The sequence below is a fragment of the Anopheles stephensi genome, unplaced genomic scaffold (genome assembly GCF_013141755.1).
Source record: "Anopheles stephensi strain Indian unplaced genomic scaffold, UCI_ANSTEP_V1.0 ucontig92, whole genome shotgun sequence".
In the NCBI taxonomy this organism is placed as follows: Eukaryota; Metazoa; Arthropoda; class Insecta; order Diptera; family Culicidae; genus Anopheles; species Anopheles stephensi.
In genome coordinates, this window is record NW_023405463.1 from 66,796 (window position 1) to 86,546 (window position 19,751).

At 44.7% G+C, this 19,751-nt stretch overlaps 1 protein-coding gene across 1 annotated transcript; it reads left to right on the top strand.

Moving 5' to 3' along the window:
• The first annotated feature begins 6,294 nt into the window (after window positions 1-6,294).
• On the top strand, window positions 6,295-7,983 carry LOC118517304 (venom serine protease-like). The gene is made up of 5 exons (XM_036063290.1): window positions 6,295-6,559; window positions 6,630-6,848; window positions 6,911-7,013; window positions 7,091-7,542; window positions 7,615-7,983. Exons 1-5 carry the CDS (start codon window positions 6,332-6,334, stop codon window positions 7,792-7,794), a joined length of 1,182 nt encoding a protein of 393 aa, XP_035919183.1. The 5' UTR covers window positions 6,295-6,331; the 3' UTR covers window positions 7,795-7,983.
• The last annotated feature ends 11,768 nt before the right edge of the window (window positions 7,984-19,751 follow it).

Below are 19,751 nucleotides of genomic sequence, written 5' to 3' on the forward strand. Positions count from 1 at the left end.
AAAGATGGCAAATGTGGGTGCAATGTGGGTTTCGTTGTTTAGGAATGGGGTCAAAAAACTATGAAGTACGGTTGTTTTCTGTTCGGTTGGATAAGGTTTGTGATTTTGTTTTTTTGCAACCGCACTTACCTCTCACACTACGATAATCACCCATTTGGGGCTCCCGGGCTTTACCGGGCTGGGAGATGATTTCGGTTGCTCTAATCTTTGAACACGTAAGCTTAAAGCAATACGGTGTGTGTGTGACAGAGCCATTTGAACGTTAACAGATGGTGGTGTGGTGGATGTTGTTGTCGGGGGAAACAGATAAGCCGTTGATGGAGCGAAAGCAACAGCAAAAGCGACAACAATCACAAGTGCTGCCGGTCTCTGTTTTTGATAGAAGAGTTTTGGGGGAGGGAGAAATAATAAATTTTGCATATCATCATGCGTTTGGGATACGCGTTCGAAAAAAAGGTGTCTGACGACTGTGGCCATACAGTGGAGCGCTTTATGTGTTTGACCCAGAATAAAGAAAGGCTCCAAAGATACAGGAACTCAACAGCATGCTCTAGCTGCGTGGCTTTAGTGAGAACAACAAATTGCGAAGAATTATAGGTTGAAACCTTGAGTGGCTTTCTGTTACACCATGTTCAGTGTACGGGACACGGAGAACTTGCGTGTTGTTATTTGAATTGGGCAATTTTAATTAATTTCCTTTTTTCGTACAACGATCGTGGTTTTACTTTTTGGGATTATTAAATGCTAGAAATAGTAACACTGTTTGAATGGGGTCTTTTAGGGCAGGATTTGTTGATTTTGTTTAAATTTTACGTTTTAGTATACAGCCGGCTTTAGTCATGGGTTATACGTTTCTTTTCACGGATCGTCCCAGCGTCGAGATAGTTCCTATAGGGGTTCGAGTTCGACCCGTAGGTTCAGGTCGACCTGTGGGAGCAACGAGTTCGGATCGACCCGTTGGTGCAGCAAAACATACGCGATTTCGACCGGTAGGTTCGAGAAGAACCCATTAGTAGAACTCACTGCATCCCCCGGGACGTCCCAGACTCGTTGAATCCCGTACCTACGTGTCGACCTCGCGAACGCTTTGCTGCACCTACTGGTCGACCCGGTTTCGTTGCACCCACGGGTCGACCCAAACTCGTTGGAAATAAGAATATGACCGGAACGAAACCGGGACGTTTACGGATGGCTTCGACCCGGTAGGTTCGGGTCGACCCGCCCATTACGAATAAAAATGTGAATATTTTTGGAATTGGCTAAGGCATTGGAGGTTTTAGGTACTAATCTGAATTGTAAAGTCGTAAAACCGTTCGTTCATTAATCACTTCTAACTGCTGCTCTATTAGCTGAGTATCTTATCGTTGATGATGACTATCGATAACATTGGACAGGATCCATGACGCAGATGTGTACTGCAACTATACATGTTGTGTAAAATTCATGCATCCACAAGTAATATGGCCGTTTGCTGTGGACCAACTTTCCCACATGTTTCAAAATAGAAGCTTTTAACAATAATGAGGTGGTTCGTAGGCCGAAGCGTAAAAAAAGCGGACACAGTTCACACGAGGTTCAAATCCCATCCGGACCGTTCATCCGCAGTGAGGACTTAACTATCCAACTACGAGGTATCATTAAGTCTGGTAAGCCAGCAATGGCAGACATGACTCTAAGGGGTTGGTCAAAGAAGAAGAGGTAGACCGAAGAAGAAGAATGCTAACGATTAATGATACGTACTGCTACTGATTTTTTTTTCTTATGTGTTATTACAACCTCGGAAAGTCTCGAAGCGGCGATAATCACTATGTACCGTACCGTGGTGGTAGATATCTTTTGCGGACTAGCGAATGGTGATCGACAGGTGGAACTGCTACTCCGACAGACTCCTGAATGGAGCAGTTGCAGGTTAGACTGCACTATGTTCCATCTCAGTGCTGAATTCTATCTATAATATCATGTCTCAAATATGCTTCTGCAAGCCTGCGCCCTTTTCATACAGATTTCGTCGTAAGTTACCAAGCTAGATTTGTTGAAGGAATGTCGACCTCAGACCAAATCTTCAATCCGTGACAGATCTTCCAAAAATGCCAGGATCATCAGATCTTCATACATCACATGATCATTGACTTCATGCCGGCCTACGATACATTCATATTTAACATCGCTAAAAGAATTTGTGTGCAAGGGTAAACCACTCGACTGAAATGCGCTCTCCTGGTCTCGAATTTCGTGACTCGTTTCGCCTGGATACCTATCCTGCTAGCTGGAAAGCCTCATGGTTAGTTCCAGTGCACAAAAAGAGAACCCAACCCAGTGCCTGTAATTACCGCGGCATCACATCGCTTTGCGCCTGCGCTAAGGTTGTCGAACTTGTTGTGTGCAAACCTCTTCTCGCTGCTGCCTCGAATTACCTCAGAACTTCTCAACACGGATTCGTCCCCAAGCGCTCGAACACCACACACTTGGTTGAATTTGTCAGCCTATGCCACAGGACCATCGACTCCGGCTCCCAGGTGGACGCGGTATATACGGATATCAAAGCTGCCTTTGATAGTGTCCCGCATTCCTTGCTACTCGCCAAGCTCCTGGTGTTGGGTAGGCCCGTCCACTTGCTGACTTGGATGCATTAATATCTCGCCGACCGATCGTACCGCGTGAAAATGGGACCCCATTTTCAGGGGTGCCTCAAGGGAGCAACCTCGGACCGCTGCTGTTCGTCATTTTCATTAATGACGTAACTAGGGTGTTCCCCGCTGGAAGCCACCTACTGTTTGCTGATGATGCGAAGCTATTCCTGTCGATCCAAGACCGGTCCGACCAACTCCGCCTTCAAGCTACACTCTGTTCATTCCAATCCTAGTGTTCAGAGAATGGTCTTGAATTGTGTGTTGAGAAGTGTGTTGTCGTAACGTTCACGAGAAAGCGCTGTCTTCTGGTGTACGACTACACATTAAACGGTTCTGTTATTGTCCGCAAAAGCTCTGTTAGAGATTTAGGAGTACTCCTCGATGAGAAGCTGAGCTTCCACGAACAGCTCGAACACGTCGTCACCAAGGGCAACCAGTTGATAGGCTTGCTTAAGCAACTTACTTGCGACTTCACGGACCCGGTCTCCATCAAGACGCTCTACTGCTCCTTGGTTCGATCGGTGCTGGAGTATGCCGCCATTGTATGGTGGCTATCTGCTGCTCGGCCCCTAGCCCGTTTGGAATCCGTCCAGTGCCAATTCACCCGGTTCGCATTGCGCTTCTAGAGGGTCCAAGTGAACTACGACGCTCGCTGTGCGCTTTTGGGTATCGAGTCGCTGAATCGGCGAAACTGCAACGCCCAGAGACTATTTGTTGGGCGACTTTTGGTCTACCGGATCGACTCCCCAACACTACTCTATGGGCTGAACTTATACGTCCCAACCAAGCCGCTTCGCCCAAGGACGCTGCTTGACGTAGAGGATCGCCGAACCCGTTTTGGTACCTTTGATCCCTTTCTCCGTATGTGCCGCGAATATAATTGTATCAATAATCGTCACCAACCGGACATGTCACGCGCTGCGCTTTTAAATTGTATTCGATCCGTCCGTCCTTATAACTGTTAAGTGTCTTAGCAATTAGGCTTCAAGGAGGTACTGCGTAGCCCAATCGAAACATCAGATAACAACATTTTCAGCTAAATCTGAAGGCGTATTTTTCAGAGAATTTGTGCCTACTAGCGCCTCTAGAAACATCTGCACTCCAGAAGACTCCAGTAACACACAAAATATACGTGTTCGATGGCTTTACTGGTTTCTTTCGGATCGTTGCTGTGACTCGCTTGTGGTATACCTTAAGACTAAAATTACAAATGAATTCTCACCTATTCTAGTTACGATATTACACTTATAAGTTACTCTGATACGCCCGTGGCTTAGCTCTGGCTAGCTTGAGCTCTAGCGATGGCGGACGATAATGCTCTCACTATTTTTAAGTACTATCTCTGGCGGAGTGCGTGAGCAAAGCGTATGGAACAGGAAAATGTACCAAGAACTAGCTGAGTTGTTTGACGGTCCTGAAATCCCGAGGTCATTGGAAACGGATTTTTGCCCTGGATATGGCTCGTAACCGTGCTTACTCCTGGGCAAATCCAGAAGAAGTTCTTTCACTAAATAAGGCCTGTCTTGTCCACAAGTCAATATTTTTTATCTATAAACTAAGTACCACTGGCTTATGATAGATCTAGACATCTAGAAGTATATTTTACCTTTCACTTTGCTATTCGGAAAGTAATCCTGTTTGGAGATGCATTATCACCCTTGTTAGAGCTTGAAACCTGTCTGAGGTACTCAAGTCTTAGAATGAGGTAATACGTGTTACAGATGTCCTCAATGAACAAGTGACGATATTGCGAGGTTTTAAAGGCTCATAAAAAAGACTTCATAGAATTTATGTTGAAACATCGTTGCTGGAGCCTAGAGAGCATATTACACCAATTATTTACCAACATTACTGATCCTCCAGATAAATTCGATCAACCAATTAAAAAGGCGATCCTTTTTAATTGCAACTAAAGCGGGGCGATCCATGACACGCAAACAAGCCCAATCTCTTCCAAGAAAACCAATCAAAGAGCACCAATCCATTTCCGGAAGGGGTTTTAATTGAAAAACAACTACATTGCACGATGCAAATGTATGTGTTGGAGGCAAAGTATGTACAGTGCAGCACGATTGTAAAAATAATCCAACAGTCGTGTGTAAAAATGCACCGAGCAGCAAACAACGCAGCCCGGGTACGATTACCGAGCGAATGAAATCGATTGACAAAAATTTAATTTTACGCACAACTAAGTTGACGAAAATTTACGATCAATTGCCTCTCCTACCACCCAATCACCCAATCATCCTGGTAGCTCCGTTTGGCGTGGTGCCCTGATTATGGCTGGCTCTCACACGCTTCCGTGTGGATCCATTACGGAGGTAAATATTGAATTTAATTGCAGCATGGTGTGGAATAAAATACGGCTAAAGCCGTCACTGATTATACGGTATCGTTGGGCGGTACGGTGGCCTGCGTTAATGCAGGCAATTGTTGGTTTGATGTTTTTTTTCTCGCGTGTATGTGTGTTTTAATAGCTTATATCAAATAAAGCTCTGTTATCAGTTTGATTTCCCGCATTTGTTTTTTCGTCCCAACCGGAAACCCAGAGCAAACAGGGGAAAATTGTGAATTTAAAATAATAGTTTTTAAAAATTGTGTTCCTTGCTGGGCTGCTTGCTGAACAGTTGGAGCTAATGCACCAGAAAAGGGCGATGCTCCGGATTCCGGGGTTTCGATTTCAGCAGCTCATTCGACCGTAAATGATGGTGCAGTAAACCACTCACACTGCCCGTGGTGCTCGACGAGTAGGTTGAGCTCGTTTTTAGCCGAGGCGATGATTTATGGGCCCGTTTGCATCGCTTCATTGAATTTAGTATGGTAGCCAGAGTGGTCAGGGCCTGTTTTTTTACTCCAACATCGTAACGAAGCATCCTTGAAACTGTCGTTCGCTCGATATTACCTGCGAATAAAAAAATGGTTTTAATTGAAAACAATTTTAACAGTCACATTGTGCCTCGGTCGGGGCATTTGGTCTGGAATGTCCGCTTCCGCTGTGCTCGGCCCGGTGACGTTTCCGAACAGCGTTGAATCCATTAATTTGAATGATCATCATCTACCGTCCAGAGAAAAACGGGGTCGACTGTGCGAGAAATTTGCAGCTCTGTTAGCGTTTGATTCCTGACCGTCAGGCGAGAGGACTCCTCTTGAGCTGGAACATTGACACAACAATTTAAGAGCCGTGAAAAAAGGTGCATGTGACGCTTTTCACCAAGCTACAAGGGCAATGTACGTGTGTGACTAGAAATAAACGCCCAACCTAGCGAAACCCCTCCCCAGCACGTTGAGCGTTGATAACGCCACACCACGCCGGTGGTTCAATTTTAGGCTACGTCAATCAAAAACTAATCAAAAAACCACCAAAAAGCGTCACTTGTCGAAAGTGTTGCGCTCGTGTGTGTGTTTGTACTCCCGGCCGGAGTCCACTTCTGGGTCCCCGGCAGGTTGGCACATCGCACACGCATCACGGAACCAGTTTTGCCGAATTTCCAGCAAACCGGGCACGGCATTATTTATGTTTCCTGCAAGTGTAGTTAGTGTTACCTGGTGGTCGCATTGTTGGCCTGCTTTTCTTTCCGTTCCTGCCGGTTTGATATGCCGTACCGCACGCCGATCGTATTGGGTCCGGCTAGGTGCGAATGTATTTAAGTATGCAAAACACCGTACCGCAGCGTTAGTGTGCCAGCGACGGAACTGCAACAATGTGGTCCGGGAAATTGGTCCGGCTGGTGCTGGCGCTTGCCTGCGCCGCACGTCAAGTGCAAGGCCAGTGTTCGTTCACGCTCGATATGAAGTTCGGCTCGGTGTATCAGCTTATCTCGCCCCGCTATCCTTTGCGGTACGGGCCCAACCTGCAGTGTACGTACGTAATTCGCGCACCGTACGGCTACCGGATCGTGCTCGACTGTCCCACGTTTCAGATACCGAGCGTAAGTTTGGGGAAGTTGTTGAGCGGGTTAGTTTAGTTATTAATTCCACGATTGTTGCCGGGTACGGTAGAGCACCGACTGTAGGCTGGACTCGTTCCGGGTATCCCGCGGCGGATTGATCGATTTCTCCGACGCGTACACCTACTGCGGAGCGGGACGGTTGCTGGAAAAGTCGGACGCAAATCAGATGACGATACGGTTAACATCGGCACCGACCAGTGCTGGCGGAATGTTTGCATGCAATCTTTCCATCCCGCAGCAGAGTTGCGAGTGTGGCCGTAAGAAGACGGTGAGTCTGCCAATGGATCTTACCAATTTGAAGATAGATATTCAAAGACTCTTTCCTACCAGCAACGGATCGTTAACGGCGTGGAAACGACGGTAAACGAGTTCCCCATGATGGCCGCGCTGATAGACGTCAAAACGAAAACTGTCATTTGCGGTGCCACTATCGGTAAGCAACCAGACTTCCTGCATTCCGCCGCTCTAGAATTACAACCCCCCCCCCCCCCCCCTTCTGCTCGCTTGCAGTTACAAACAATTACGCCCTGACGGCTGCTCACTGTCTGCTGCAGCGCACCACAACCGATACAGTGCTGCTGGTCGGTGATCACAATATCAAAACCGGAAGCGATACCTCCTTCTCGCAGGTGTACATCGTGGCACAGTTCATGAGCCATCCCAGCTTCACGGTCAAACCGGTATCGAACGATATCGCGCTGGTGCGCACGCAGCAGCCCATCCAGTACAATGCGGCCGTCGGTCCGGCCTGCCTACCCTGGAGCTACACGAGCCAATCGTTCGAGGGCCGAACGGTGGAGGCGACCGGTTGGGGCGATCTAGACTTTGGGGGACCGCGGGCGGACGCACTGAACAAGGTGCAGCTGGGCGTGATCGGTAATACGGACTGCTCGCGGCGGCTCGGAGTGACGGTTCCGTACCAGCAGCTCTGTACCTTCACCGCCAACCGGGACACGTGTCAGGTGGGTGAATGACGCGGTCGATTGTTTCTTTGTGGCGTGGTTGTAAGAAGATGTTTGCTTTCGGTTCTGTAGGCTGATTCCGGTGGACCGCTGTTTTATACCAACCCCGCCACAGGATTGCTGTACAACGTGGGCATCGTAAGCTTCGGTATTGCTTGTGCCACCGATAAGCCGAGCGTCAATACGAGGGTCACCGAGTTTCTCGACTGGATTATGGTCAACACTCCGAGATCGTTTTACTGCTATCAGTAGGAGTGGGGGAGCTGAGGAATTGGGGAATTGACGTTGGAAGTGGTGAATTCTTTCGCTTGTACGGATGGGTAAGTTCGACAATGTTGACTGTACCTATTGGAGCGTCAAATATACGACGGGGAAGTTGGGGGAAGTTATCCCGTGTCTTACTACTTCTGGATGTGTCCTTGGCACACCTTTACATCTCTCAAACGCAGAACCCAGTTGTACCCTAGGAACTAGAATTATTGTAATCGTTTCCAACGCCACTCGTTCGCCGGGAGTTTGAGAGGAACTGAGATGACAAATTGTTTCTCCTAATTTTATGTAAAATATATTCAACTTCCCGATTTTCGTATCGAGGAAGAGCTCCATGTTGGGACCATCGTCATGAGCCAGTGTACGTACACTGGTAACGGCCTGCACCAAACGTTGCATTTGCTTCACGTTGCACGCTGCACAACGACGACGATGGTCGTGGTCGTGGGTGGCACGAAAAACACCAGGAATAAATATTAAAACCAACTGTTACCGACAGTGGCAATGGTTTGCGCGGGATGGGCGCGCACGTTTTCACATTCCTGAGGCATAAAAGTGAGATTTATGCAGCGTCATCCATTGTCTCGATCGTCCCTGCGTCCCAGTTCCGGCTCCTGTCGATGTCGGAAAAGGTAGCTCCACCCGGGAGGGAACCGGAACCGGATACAAAAAGCTTAGGCGGATTGACTTTATCCAATCTGTGCGGGTTTGGTGAAACTTTTCATATCAAATGGACACCTCAGCTCCCTAGCGCGCGAGAGCGCCGTATGGGAGTTTTTTAGTGGTGGGGGTGGGGGGGGGGGGGAGGATGTGTAAGGTAGATCGGTTTTTGCCTTGTTTGGCTTGTTACCAAGTTACGCAGAGCTTGATGTGCCTTCTTTTGTGATTGTCCGTTTCGTCTGTAACTGGGTCTGTTCGAGTGGGTGTTCCGCGTTGTTCACGAGATTGGGCCTGTTTGGTGGATGGGAGCGAATTTTTTTTTGCATACATTCCCGGGCGAAATTATTCCAAGGTTTTCTGATGCTCTGTTGCTGAAGCGTAAGCCAAACAGCAAAGGAAAAAAAGGACCGGCCCATGTATGTATGTCTGTGTAATGAACAACAATGCGCCCTAGGATTGGGTACGGCAAAAAGTGGGCCTCAGGACGCTTGCAGTACCTTGTGTTGCACAATCTTTCGGTGCTCGAACCGTGAGACCCTGTGGCTGAAGGTTTGCATCAAAAACAGTGGGGCACAAAAAAAGTGGTGCTGGGAAACGATGGTGCAAGGAATTAGCGTGGATATGATAGTACATCACGCTGTGGTGTGGCAAGTGACAGTGGTGGCATACCGGCTGCTGCTGCTGCTGCTGCTGTTACTGTACCGAACCAGAAGATGCATTGTACGGTGGCTACAGAGCTGTGCAGCCCGACGAGCTCCCGGGCCGACCGGTCGTCGGTGCAGGCGGAGTTTTTATTTATGATTCGAAAGAGGTTTGGTCGGAACCACTCCGTTGCTGGGCCCGGTGTGCGTGCGCGAAGAAAAACCATTCAACGTTAAATTTATTGCAGATTGTTGCAACTGTTTTTACCCCAACATTTGATGCATTTCAATTGCATGCGGCCGACTTTTGTTTGGGGTTTTGGGAGTGCGCTAGCTTTAGCGTGCGCTCAGTGTACGTGTTTTTCGTCTCGTACGCTCCATTTTGGGCTGGTCCTGATTTCGGCGCCTTATGGGATAGGAACAACGGGTTTTATATCATTCATCGTTCTCGTTTCGTTTCGTGCCCGTTCGTCCCACTTGTGGCCTTTTGTTCCGGAAGGAATATCGCTCAAATGGGTCCAATTGCACTGAGGGCGGGATGGGACGAACTTTCGGTGTGATAAGAATATTTTGACAGAAGGTTAACAAAAATCGTTCATTTTACAAAGGGCGCCACGACCGTGGGGGTCGTGAAGGGCATACAAATGAAATTCCTCCTCAGCCCCTTTCCCCACCCCTCATTGCTTCCATCCCAGGAGGACTTTTGTTTTCTAAAAATCATACAACAAAGCGAGAGAAAAGTCTTTCAGAACGGAATGGAAAACCGAAAATGCGCTGCAACGTCGGACTAGGCCGGATTGTGCTGGCCCAAGTAGGGGCATTTTTAAGGGTTGAGATTTCTGGTGCGTCGTGCTGAATGCTGAATTTATCGTTTTCATTAGTGCAGCGTGGGATGGTTAAAGGTACGTGTGGTACAGACACACACACACACACGCATACTGATCGCTGAACAATCGTGCAGAAAAATGTGTTGGAGCCCTTTTTTGTATGCTCCGTCTGTTAAGAGCTCGTGCCAGGGCTCGTTGTTTGAAAGTGAATTGGGGGGACGATAAAACGTTAAAGGCACCTTTGAGCTGGAGCGTTATGAATCAAATGCTTGGAGGGAATTGCTGAAAACGGTTGCTTGGGGAAATTTTGTGGAGGGAGGGCAGGATGGGCGAAGGGGGGCTCGTATTGGGGGAATGGTTCTCCAATGGTGCATCAATGGATGAATAATGCATTTCATTCGCGCATTGAATAATGGATTGAAGGATTTTCTTTCCGAAGGATGCGATCTTTGTGTTTGTGAATGATTTGTATTGGAATTTGGCACATTCTTCGCATTGTATTCAGTTGATAGTTGAAGTCATGGTTACATTTCAGGTTTATAGAGATTCTTATGTATTTCCTTTTTTATTAAAAATTGTTTATTTTACAAAAAAATTTAAAAATTTAGGGACGCACAGGGTTTTCATGGAATAGCTAAGAAAATGTTCATCAATCACCAGATTGTTCTTTCCAACAACGTGGATGATGCAGTTTCGTAGGATCGTCCCTCTTCTTACTGCTAATATGACTTTTACGTTGTGGTTTGGAAAAATGGCCACTATAGCCTGCAACAGTATGCTTCAAGCTCGAGATACCCTAGAGCAAAGGAAAAACCAAAGCTCCAGGGTCTCCAACTAGGAGCAAACTGAACAGCCTGAGCGAGCACGATCCATTCTGTGTAGCAGCAATCTATGTAGCACATTGTTGTGGAACGTTGGCTTGATGGCTTGCTCTGTTGTAAGAGACGTTTGTCCAGCCCCTCACCAGTCGGCGGAAGATGACTTCTCTTCCACTTTGCTTTCCGGAAGTTTGCCAATTATCATCCGTTGTAGGCCTTTGATAGTGATGTTTGAATGTTGGTAGGCACGGGTACTCCCAGCACAAGCAATGTGTTGAGCTCCGATTTTTAAGCACTCTTGTTCATTCTGTATTGTGATGATTGAGCCCACCTCGACTGCGTCGACTGCCAGGATCAATTGCTCTATGGCTCTTAGTGCTAGTGATTCACCTTTTATCTATCGTCGTTTGTACCGCAGCTGCAAAGAAGAGACAAACAATATGTGCTAGAAGACCTGACAGCACTTTAAAATTGATACCTAATCAATAGCCGAACATAACGTACGACGTTATACCCACGGCAAACACGTAAAAAGGGATCAGAGGCACTGAATCGAGTTCGGCGATCCTCTACGTCGAGCATCTACCTCTGGGCGAAACATCCTCTGCACACCGTACATGTTGAGCGCAGAGAGTAGCGTTGAGGAATCGATCCGGTTATCCAAAAGTCCTGCCACCGATACCCTCTGAACATTGCAGTTGTACTGGTTTAACGATTATATCCCTATAAGCACCCAGCGTGCGTCCTAGTCCACTTGCACCCTCCAGTGGTGCAAAGCGAACCGGGTGAGTCGGATGGATTCGAAGCCAGGGAACGAGTAGTTGTGGGCCACGATGCAATCAAGGCATACTCCAGTATCGACCGAACTAAGGAGCAGAAGAGCATCTTGAAGCAGACCGGATTTGTGAAGTCGCAACTAGATTAATAACCTGAGTAGTTGGTTGCCTTTAGCGATAACGTGCTCAAGCTGTTCGTGGAAGCTCAACTTCACATCTGCACTGTTAAGTGCCTAACACAGTTGTTGTGCTGAATGAGAACAAAAAAAAAACTTTTAAAGTGTATTTATACACTAAAGGGCACCACTTTTTCGTAAACGTACACCTACACACTTCTCGACGCACAGTTCAAGATCATTCATAGAACACCAGAACAGAGTTTCTTGCAGGTGGTGTTGTTCGAACCAGTTGCGGACTAGCAGGAATAGTTTCTCGTCGGCCACGAATAGTAAGTGGCCACTGGCCAAGATCAATATCAACGAAAGATACAGAATAAAGAAATGTTGTCCTCGTATTTATTCTAAATTAGGTATATATTAGCTTTATTCCTCCTTTTCGCTCTTCTTATAAAATTAATATTTTTTGGACAAAAGAGAGCAATATTACTCATTTAGGTTGTCAAATGTTTTGCTGAATACATGAATAAGAAATTGGGAGCTCTCAAACTCTTCTCTGAAGACAATCGTTCATTATGTCCAACAGACCATTAATTTGACGACGGGGTCTTCTAAATTCTCCAATATTTTTTTTACAATTTTGTCACATCAGTCTCGCATCCAAAATCCAATTCCAAATCCCAACCCAATCACATTAGCACTGGTAACCGCTAAGCCAACGTAACCGAATGAGTTACATTCATTCGAATCAACCTTTTCAAATTTCACTATTCGTAATTAGTAAAATCGCTGCTTGGGTGAAAGAAGCATTTTGCAAAAATCAATTACCAGAACATAATGCACAGCGCTCAATTTCCATCGTCGACCCCATTTTACGACACGACCGTTCAATAGTGTGCCCAACGCACGCGGTTCACAAACAAAATTATCCTAATCCCCTCACGGCGAGTGTTAGGGTGGATGTTAAAACGGAACATTACTAAAACAGGGGATCCTGTCCCTTTAGCCAGCGTGGCGAATGTTTGCGGGGGCTCTTTCTTTGCGATTTAGCGCGATTTGCAAGAGTCAGCTGGGTCGGGGTTCGGGGTGGCTTTCGATAGTGAAAGGTTTCCCCGGGGTTTTCGGTTCAACTGGTTCATTAGGGTGTCGTCGTTGTCATTCGAACCACCTGTGAGTGATGAAAATGTATGTGTGTGTATGTGTGCGTGTGTTTCCCGTCAGAAGGTCGTCATCATTAAATCGTCGTTCCAATTACACTGTGATGAACATTATGTGGCTAGCAGGGAAGCAGGGAGTTAATTTTTTGGCTGCCGCTCCTGTTTGTGACTGGAACCAGAATCAAGAGGGCGAAAAGCGTGTTTGTTTCTCTTTCTCTCATTACCAAGTGCATTAAGTATAATGTTGAAGTGAGTGTTTGATCAGTGATAAAGTGATGTTGGCTCTCACTCACGCACCCTTTGGCACGGGTTATCTTTTTTGTTTTCGGTGAATGGCACCTTCGCCTACCGCGGATGCAACCGCACTCGAGTTCGCATTTCGCGAAATTGGTTTGTGAAGCGTTTCATTACTTTGCCACATCGGTTGTTCCACTTGTGTGGCGCCGTGTGTTAACTTGGACGGCCACGTGCCATCATGGATGCACGGTGAAGTGAATTTTCATTATGCGCGCTTGTGCCCTTGCTTCTTCACGTGCATCCCTCTTCAATGGGCCAAGGACTGTACTGCAAAGTATCGTAATCTGTGCAGGTACTAGTGTTGGGAGATTCGGGACTCGAAAGATTCAGAGGTCCAATCCGAAGAAACTATCGAATTAGATTAAATCCTCAATGACAGATCCGAATTTGGGGATGGGATTCTATTGGGATTCTATTAGGATTCGATAGGGATTCGACTACGGTTGTATTAGGATTCAATCGAAATTCGATTGGAATTTGGTTGGGAATTCGGTTGGGATTCGGTTGGAATTCGGTCGGGATTCGATTGAGATTCAATTAGGATTCCTTCGGGATTCCATTGCAATTCGATTGGGCTTCGATTGTGATTCGATTAGGATTTAACTGTAATTCAATTCAGATTCGATTGAGATTTGATTGGGATTCAATTGGGATTTTAGTGGAATTAGATAAGCATTCGATTGGGATGCGGTTAGTATTCTATTTGGATCCAATTGGGATTTTATTTGTATTTGATAGGGATTTGATAGGGATTCGATTGGGATTCGATTGGGATTCGATTAGGATTCGATTGTGATTTAATTGGGACTCGATAGGAATTTGATTGAGATTCAATTGAGATTCGATTGAGAATCGATTATAATTTGATTGAGATTCAATTGAGATTCGATTAGGATTCGAATGAGATTAGAATGGAATCCGATTTGGAATCTATTGGGATTCGTTTGGGATTCCATTGGGATTGGATTTAGATTCAATTGGGATGCGACTTGCATTGGATTGAGTTTCAATTGGGATTCGATTGGGATTCCATAAGGATTCGATTGGGATTCATCATTCTTGGTGGAGTCTTAGTTGAGGATGAGTTGGTTAGGTGAGCGAACTGCCCACTCGCCACCCATTCGCTAACAGAATAAATAATGGGAGGGATTCGAATTCGGATACCTATTAGGATTGGGATTAAAATATTCGAGTCCCCACTGTGATTCATTTTTCCCATCACTAGTTGGTACCCGTAGCCCAACAGTTTCAGGACGGAACTGGTTTTGTGGACGATTTTTTTGGGGGAAAACTGTGCATGAGGAAGTTTTTCGGGATACCTTGCTCTCTTTTGCTTTCCATTTTAAAATCATGTTGCCACGAAGCGTGATGCGTGACGGCTTCACGCGGTGCCGCAAAGAATGGTGAAGAGTGCTTTACACAGACACATACACAAAAATTCATTCCAGATAATGAGACGCAAACAACGGAGCCGGGAACGGTGCCGGTGGCGGGCCAGGTTGCTCTAGGATATTTCGTTAATGGATTAAATTAAAATAAATAACGAACAGCAACGATGTGGGAATGACAAAACTTGTGACAAAAGCGCACCGCGCATAAAAGAGGCTAAAGCTGTCGTCCCTTTTGTTGCTTTGTGCGTTGTTTTGATGGTTGTGCAGTTTTCCGCCGGGGGAAAATTTAAAACAGCGTACATGCACATGCTTTAAATTAGGGTGATTTTTAACCAACGCCACTTTGAGGTTCGACTTTCGGTGGGATTTTAATTCTTGCACACGTTGCCTCGTTGCTTTTCGTTCGTTTGCATACGGGTGGCAAGCGGTTGGATGGGTTTTTGGTGGGCTTTGATTTATGGGTGATAATTAAATTGAAATCCAGGAGAGAAAATTTAATTGTTTCACAAACCCCGTTTTTTCGGTGTTGGTCTTTTGTCGGTGAAACCATGTACCGCAACGTGCGCTTCGGTACAATTCGATTTGGTAAGGTGTATCTTTTATTTGCATACATTGTGTGTGTGTGTGTGTGTGTGTGTGTGTGTGTGTGTGTGTGTGTGTGTGTCTGTACGGGGTTCATCTGTTTTCATCTCGTTCGTTCACATTTGCGAACGAATATGGCACAGTGAAAGCAGAAATTTATATACTTTAAATACATGTGTACTTGTTCGGGTTCGGCGCATTATTCTGCCATTGTTCGTCAGCTGAATGATGTGAGTTAATCGCATCGAGTGTTGTAAAGAAGGCATCACATATTTCGCTCGAAGTGCGAAACTCATCGGCATAATGCTGCTTACTGATTTTGTTTTCTCATCCGTAATATTCTTCCCACCCGATGGAGACGCCTGGTGCGGCACGCCCGAACCTTTTGCTCCGTCGCTTTTGGCGGCGTTTATTTTTGTTTACCGTAATGTTGTAATTTTTGTCAATTAAATTAATTGAACTCGCAGGGCGTGCGGTTCGGTTGCAGCTGGCGGCACGTCCGACACGTCTCGTGGGCTGCTGATGATGGTGTGCCGTCAGAGATTCGGTGAGAGAAGGAATCTGGGTAGGTTTTGAAAAAAAAAAAAAAAATTAAAAGGTACAGAATTGATTGGGATCGGTTGGTGGGGAAAGCAGTAGGTCAATAATTACTGTTTCTGGTTGTGAACTGTGATCACTGGATGAGGCGGAGTTCCGTCTTAATTATCAGTATTGAATGATTAATTATTTGAAGGTTACAATAAGTGGGAAAAATGAAGTGGTAGAATTTTTGATGTGCTGATGGTTTAAAGAATCTACTGAGTGTATTTGTTCGATGTTGCTGTAATTATTTTTTAAGTAATTTAAGTATTATGAATTTTTTTATCGTAAAGTTTAAGCGTGTCATTTTAAAATTTTTATCCTAACTATTCGGTCGGTTGGTTTATTTTAATGCGTTTATTTAAGATCATTTCAGGAGACCATTTTTTATGAAAGTAGACTGACAATTGATTAAGCTAGACTTACGCCTGTTATAGCGAATTAAGAGGTTCATGTTCAGGTGAAGTCTTGCAAAAAGTTAACACTTTGGCCATATTATTGGTGCCTTCTCATGCAGGGATTACGTATTTCCGAAAACTTTACTTACACGTGCCTATAACATGCCGAGGCTTATCATAGCTAGGTTTATAGAAAATCGGATCGACTCGTCAGCACTGTTCTTCGTGATCTTCCTTTATTTTCCAGCGAGAGCCTACGAGCTAGAAATCTATTTAACATAATGTAATATCGTTCAATAACGCTGAACCATTTCTTTTTTACTATTTATTGTGAACTTCATGCTGTGTGTCATTCCTAAAAGTCAAGTTTGACGCTCGTCGCACTTTAGAATAGTATTCATTCCTTGGCACTACATCCTCGAGGGGCCTGCCATTCCTGGCTATCTGTGACTTTATTTTATCCGCTGTAAAGTAGTCAACCCTACGTACGGGGAGGCGGTCTGGAAGGGATCTGAGCCCCTGTGCTGCCGTGTGAAGACCGGCGCCGTTATCGCCTCGACCACAGGACAGCCATGTGATCTGTTATAATAAAAATACCAATAACAAAGGTTATCATCGAGAACAATATATATGTTGTCATAAGCCCAAGGATGCCGACAAACTACTGGTTTTACAAGCATCTGAGGACACTTTGGCAATCGAACATTCTATTGATACTGACGACCGCTTGACTGCGTTGGACAGGAATATGCTCAGAGGAATTTCTCGTGTTTGAAGAAGAATTTTGAGAGAGCAGCAACAGTAGTGCATTCTATAAGCTCAGTTGCATAACGTTTCAGATTTGTCAGCTTCCTTTGGTTGGTCATGGCATAAGAATGGGATCAGATAGAACGAACTGGATATGTCCGTAAATACTTTACGCAGCCATCTTTATGGTGAGATTATTGCCTTTTTCTTAATCTTCTTCTTCTTGTTGGCCTAATGATCTTCTACTTAGGTCATTCCGGCCATCTAATGGGTTACTAGACTGATTGAAACCATGTAGTTGTATAGTTAGTCCTCAATACGAGGGAATGGCCCGGATGGGACTCGATCACCGGTCGTGCTGGGTGAAGATCTTAATCGTTGCTCTTGGTGGGTCGACCATGAAGGTCGTGATATTGCATTGGCAAACCACGGCACTTGACCAAGAGTTGTAAAGGACTGACATTCCATTTCGAAGGATTTACTTTCATTTATGTTCATAACAATTCCAATTCCAAAACAAAACCATTTTCCAATTCCGTATATTCCTTCATTGTATACTTAGTATAGACCTTAACATTTAAAGCAAATCATAACCTTCCTTATACTCTTGTTCTACCAATATGACTCGGAAGAAATTATTCCGTAATAAAAAATATGAAGAAGCAACATTAAATATAAAGTGTGGAAGAGAAGTAAATGTGGAAGCTGTAGGAAATTGCAAGAGATATATTATTTGAATTGTTACACGAAATTTATAAAGGGACAACACTATGAGCAAATAGTATAAATAGACGCAAACGAACGGACTACGAAATGAATTAAGGGGAAGATGAATTGATGAACAGAATGAACTATCTAACCGGACCAGCGAATAAACAGTATGAAATTGTAAGTTGAGCGCAAAATACGAAAAACTCAATTACGTCCCAATAAGCCAAAAATAAAGAATTCGATCTATCGTGCTGCTTGAGGGCTGCTTAAAGGAAAAACGTATCATCGCCGAACTTTGAGGGAAGTTAAAAAGACCGTGGAGGTTGATGCAGCTATGAAGCTTTTTTACTTGCACTTGGAACTCGATGGAACTATGAGGCTTATTTATAAACCATGCATAGTGTTCATCCGAACTACTCGGCTTATGGAACTTTATGCCCATTTAAGAATGAAAGATGGCCCGTCAAGTTGTTTGTTTACAGGATTATGTCAATAGAACATTGCCATCTGCCATGCGTCGTCAGAAAAATATTGTGTGGAAATATTTGTTGAAAACGTGTAAAAATATCGGAAAATGTTATATAAAGTGTGCTTAAATTATGCGTGAAATGTTTGAGAACGAAGAAGACTGCGAGATAATCGATATTCCGATCGATATATCCTACAATTCTTGTTCGGAAGATGATTAGCATGGGAATAAATAGCACATAAAAACTTTCTTTAAAAGTTCGATAGACGAAAGCTGCTTTAGGCCCGGTTAAAAGTATGAGGAACTATGACGCTGCTTAGCTACTGAAAAAGACGTATTAGATCAGCGATCTTTAGCGTGTTGAAATTGGCTGCTTAAGATAATTTGGCTATTTGGGGCCCGTCTGATATCACAAATTTGTACTTCTAACCAGTGAAGATTGCCTACAACAGCTTCTTCGAAAAAGGGTCAGTTTTAATTTTCTTGATTATTTGCGTTTAAATGTGTTCTCGGTAAAATAGTCTTTTCATGTAAAAGCTGACTAATCGTTGCTCATTGTTTGCACACGTCCATCTCATTACAAACTTTAACATTGATCGTTTTTGATTGCAACAATTTAAATAAAATTGGCATTTCTCGCTTACAATAATGCGTCATCTTTTGTAAAGATTATGCCTTTATTGCAACCATTTGATGAAAACATGTTTGCGCATGGTTTTTTGTAGATAAAAGAAACAACCGTGCTATAAAATCGTAATAATACTAGGGTAATCATAGATTAATTATGGTGGAAAAAATGCATTATATATAGCAAGTCAATGCAATTAAATGAAGATGTAATAACTCATGCTAGACAACAACGGGTGTGATTAAACAATTGAAAAGCCATCGCGCGATGATATCGTGTATGAGCATTGTCTCGTCTATTATCCTTTCCGACACAATTCAACATCATTGGCCATGTTTACAATACAACGTCATGTCAATTGACCAATTCATTTGGTGAGAAAAAAAAAAAACATCAACAACTTTCATCCATTTCTGTCGATGAGTGTAGGTGTGCAATATTTTTTTCGTCGTCGTTATCGCCACCGGAAGAGACCAAAGTCACAGCTGACAAATACATGTGTCATATAAATCATCAACATCAACGCAGTTAGTTGAACGCACGTTCCCTCTCTCTCTCGTTTCCATCTCTGTTTACAGTTTTCATTGAACCGCATCCACCATTTTTTTGTGTTGCCGTCGATCCGCACACACACACCGTGAAAAGCGAGAGCTTTTGATTGAATTTGTCATCGGGTGAGAGTGTGCGAACGGAAAGTAGCGCAAATTTATAACAGGACGCTTCAGATAGCACCAATTGACGTAAAGCGCTCGGCTGGTGTCGTTGTCGCGTTTCATATTTACTTAAACGGTCCTATTCCAACCAAATCATTCGATGAGGTGGACACGATGTTTTGCACTTCGGTTTGGGGATGGGAAGTGTGCTTTTTTGGCGCTGTTGCTGCTGTTGTTGCTCACCATAGGCCATAAAATCTGTAAACACACCGTTTGAAGCATATTCTGGCGCCGGGTTCTTGGGCTCTTGAGCATGGGAAAAAACGGCTGTCACCAAATGGAAATATGCATTATGGATGGAGTGCCGTAAAAGTACAGACAGGCAGAGTGTCGAAATGGAGAAAAAGGTGCCGAATTTAACTTTCACGATGCGCACGGCAAAACGAAACGATAAAATGATGGACGAGAAATCGAAAAACTTTATCATTT

Bases quoted from the DNA above. Each gene is read 5' to 3' on its own strand.
- LOC118517304 (XM_036063290.1), top strand. From the start codon at position 6,332: ATGTGGTCCGGGAAATTGGTCCGGCTGGTGCTGGCGCTTGCCTGCGCC. The intron at 6,849-6,910 runs GTGAGTCTGCCA...CTTTCCTACCAG, and splicing joins AGTGTGGCCGTAAGAAGACG to CAACGGATCGTTAACGGCGT. The intron at 7,543-7,614 runs GTGGGTGAATGA...TCGGTTCTGTAG, and splicing joins CCAACCGGGACACGTGTCAG to GCTGATTCCGGTGGACCGCT.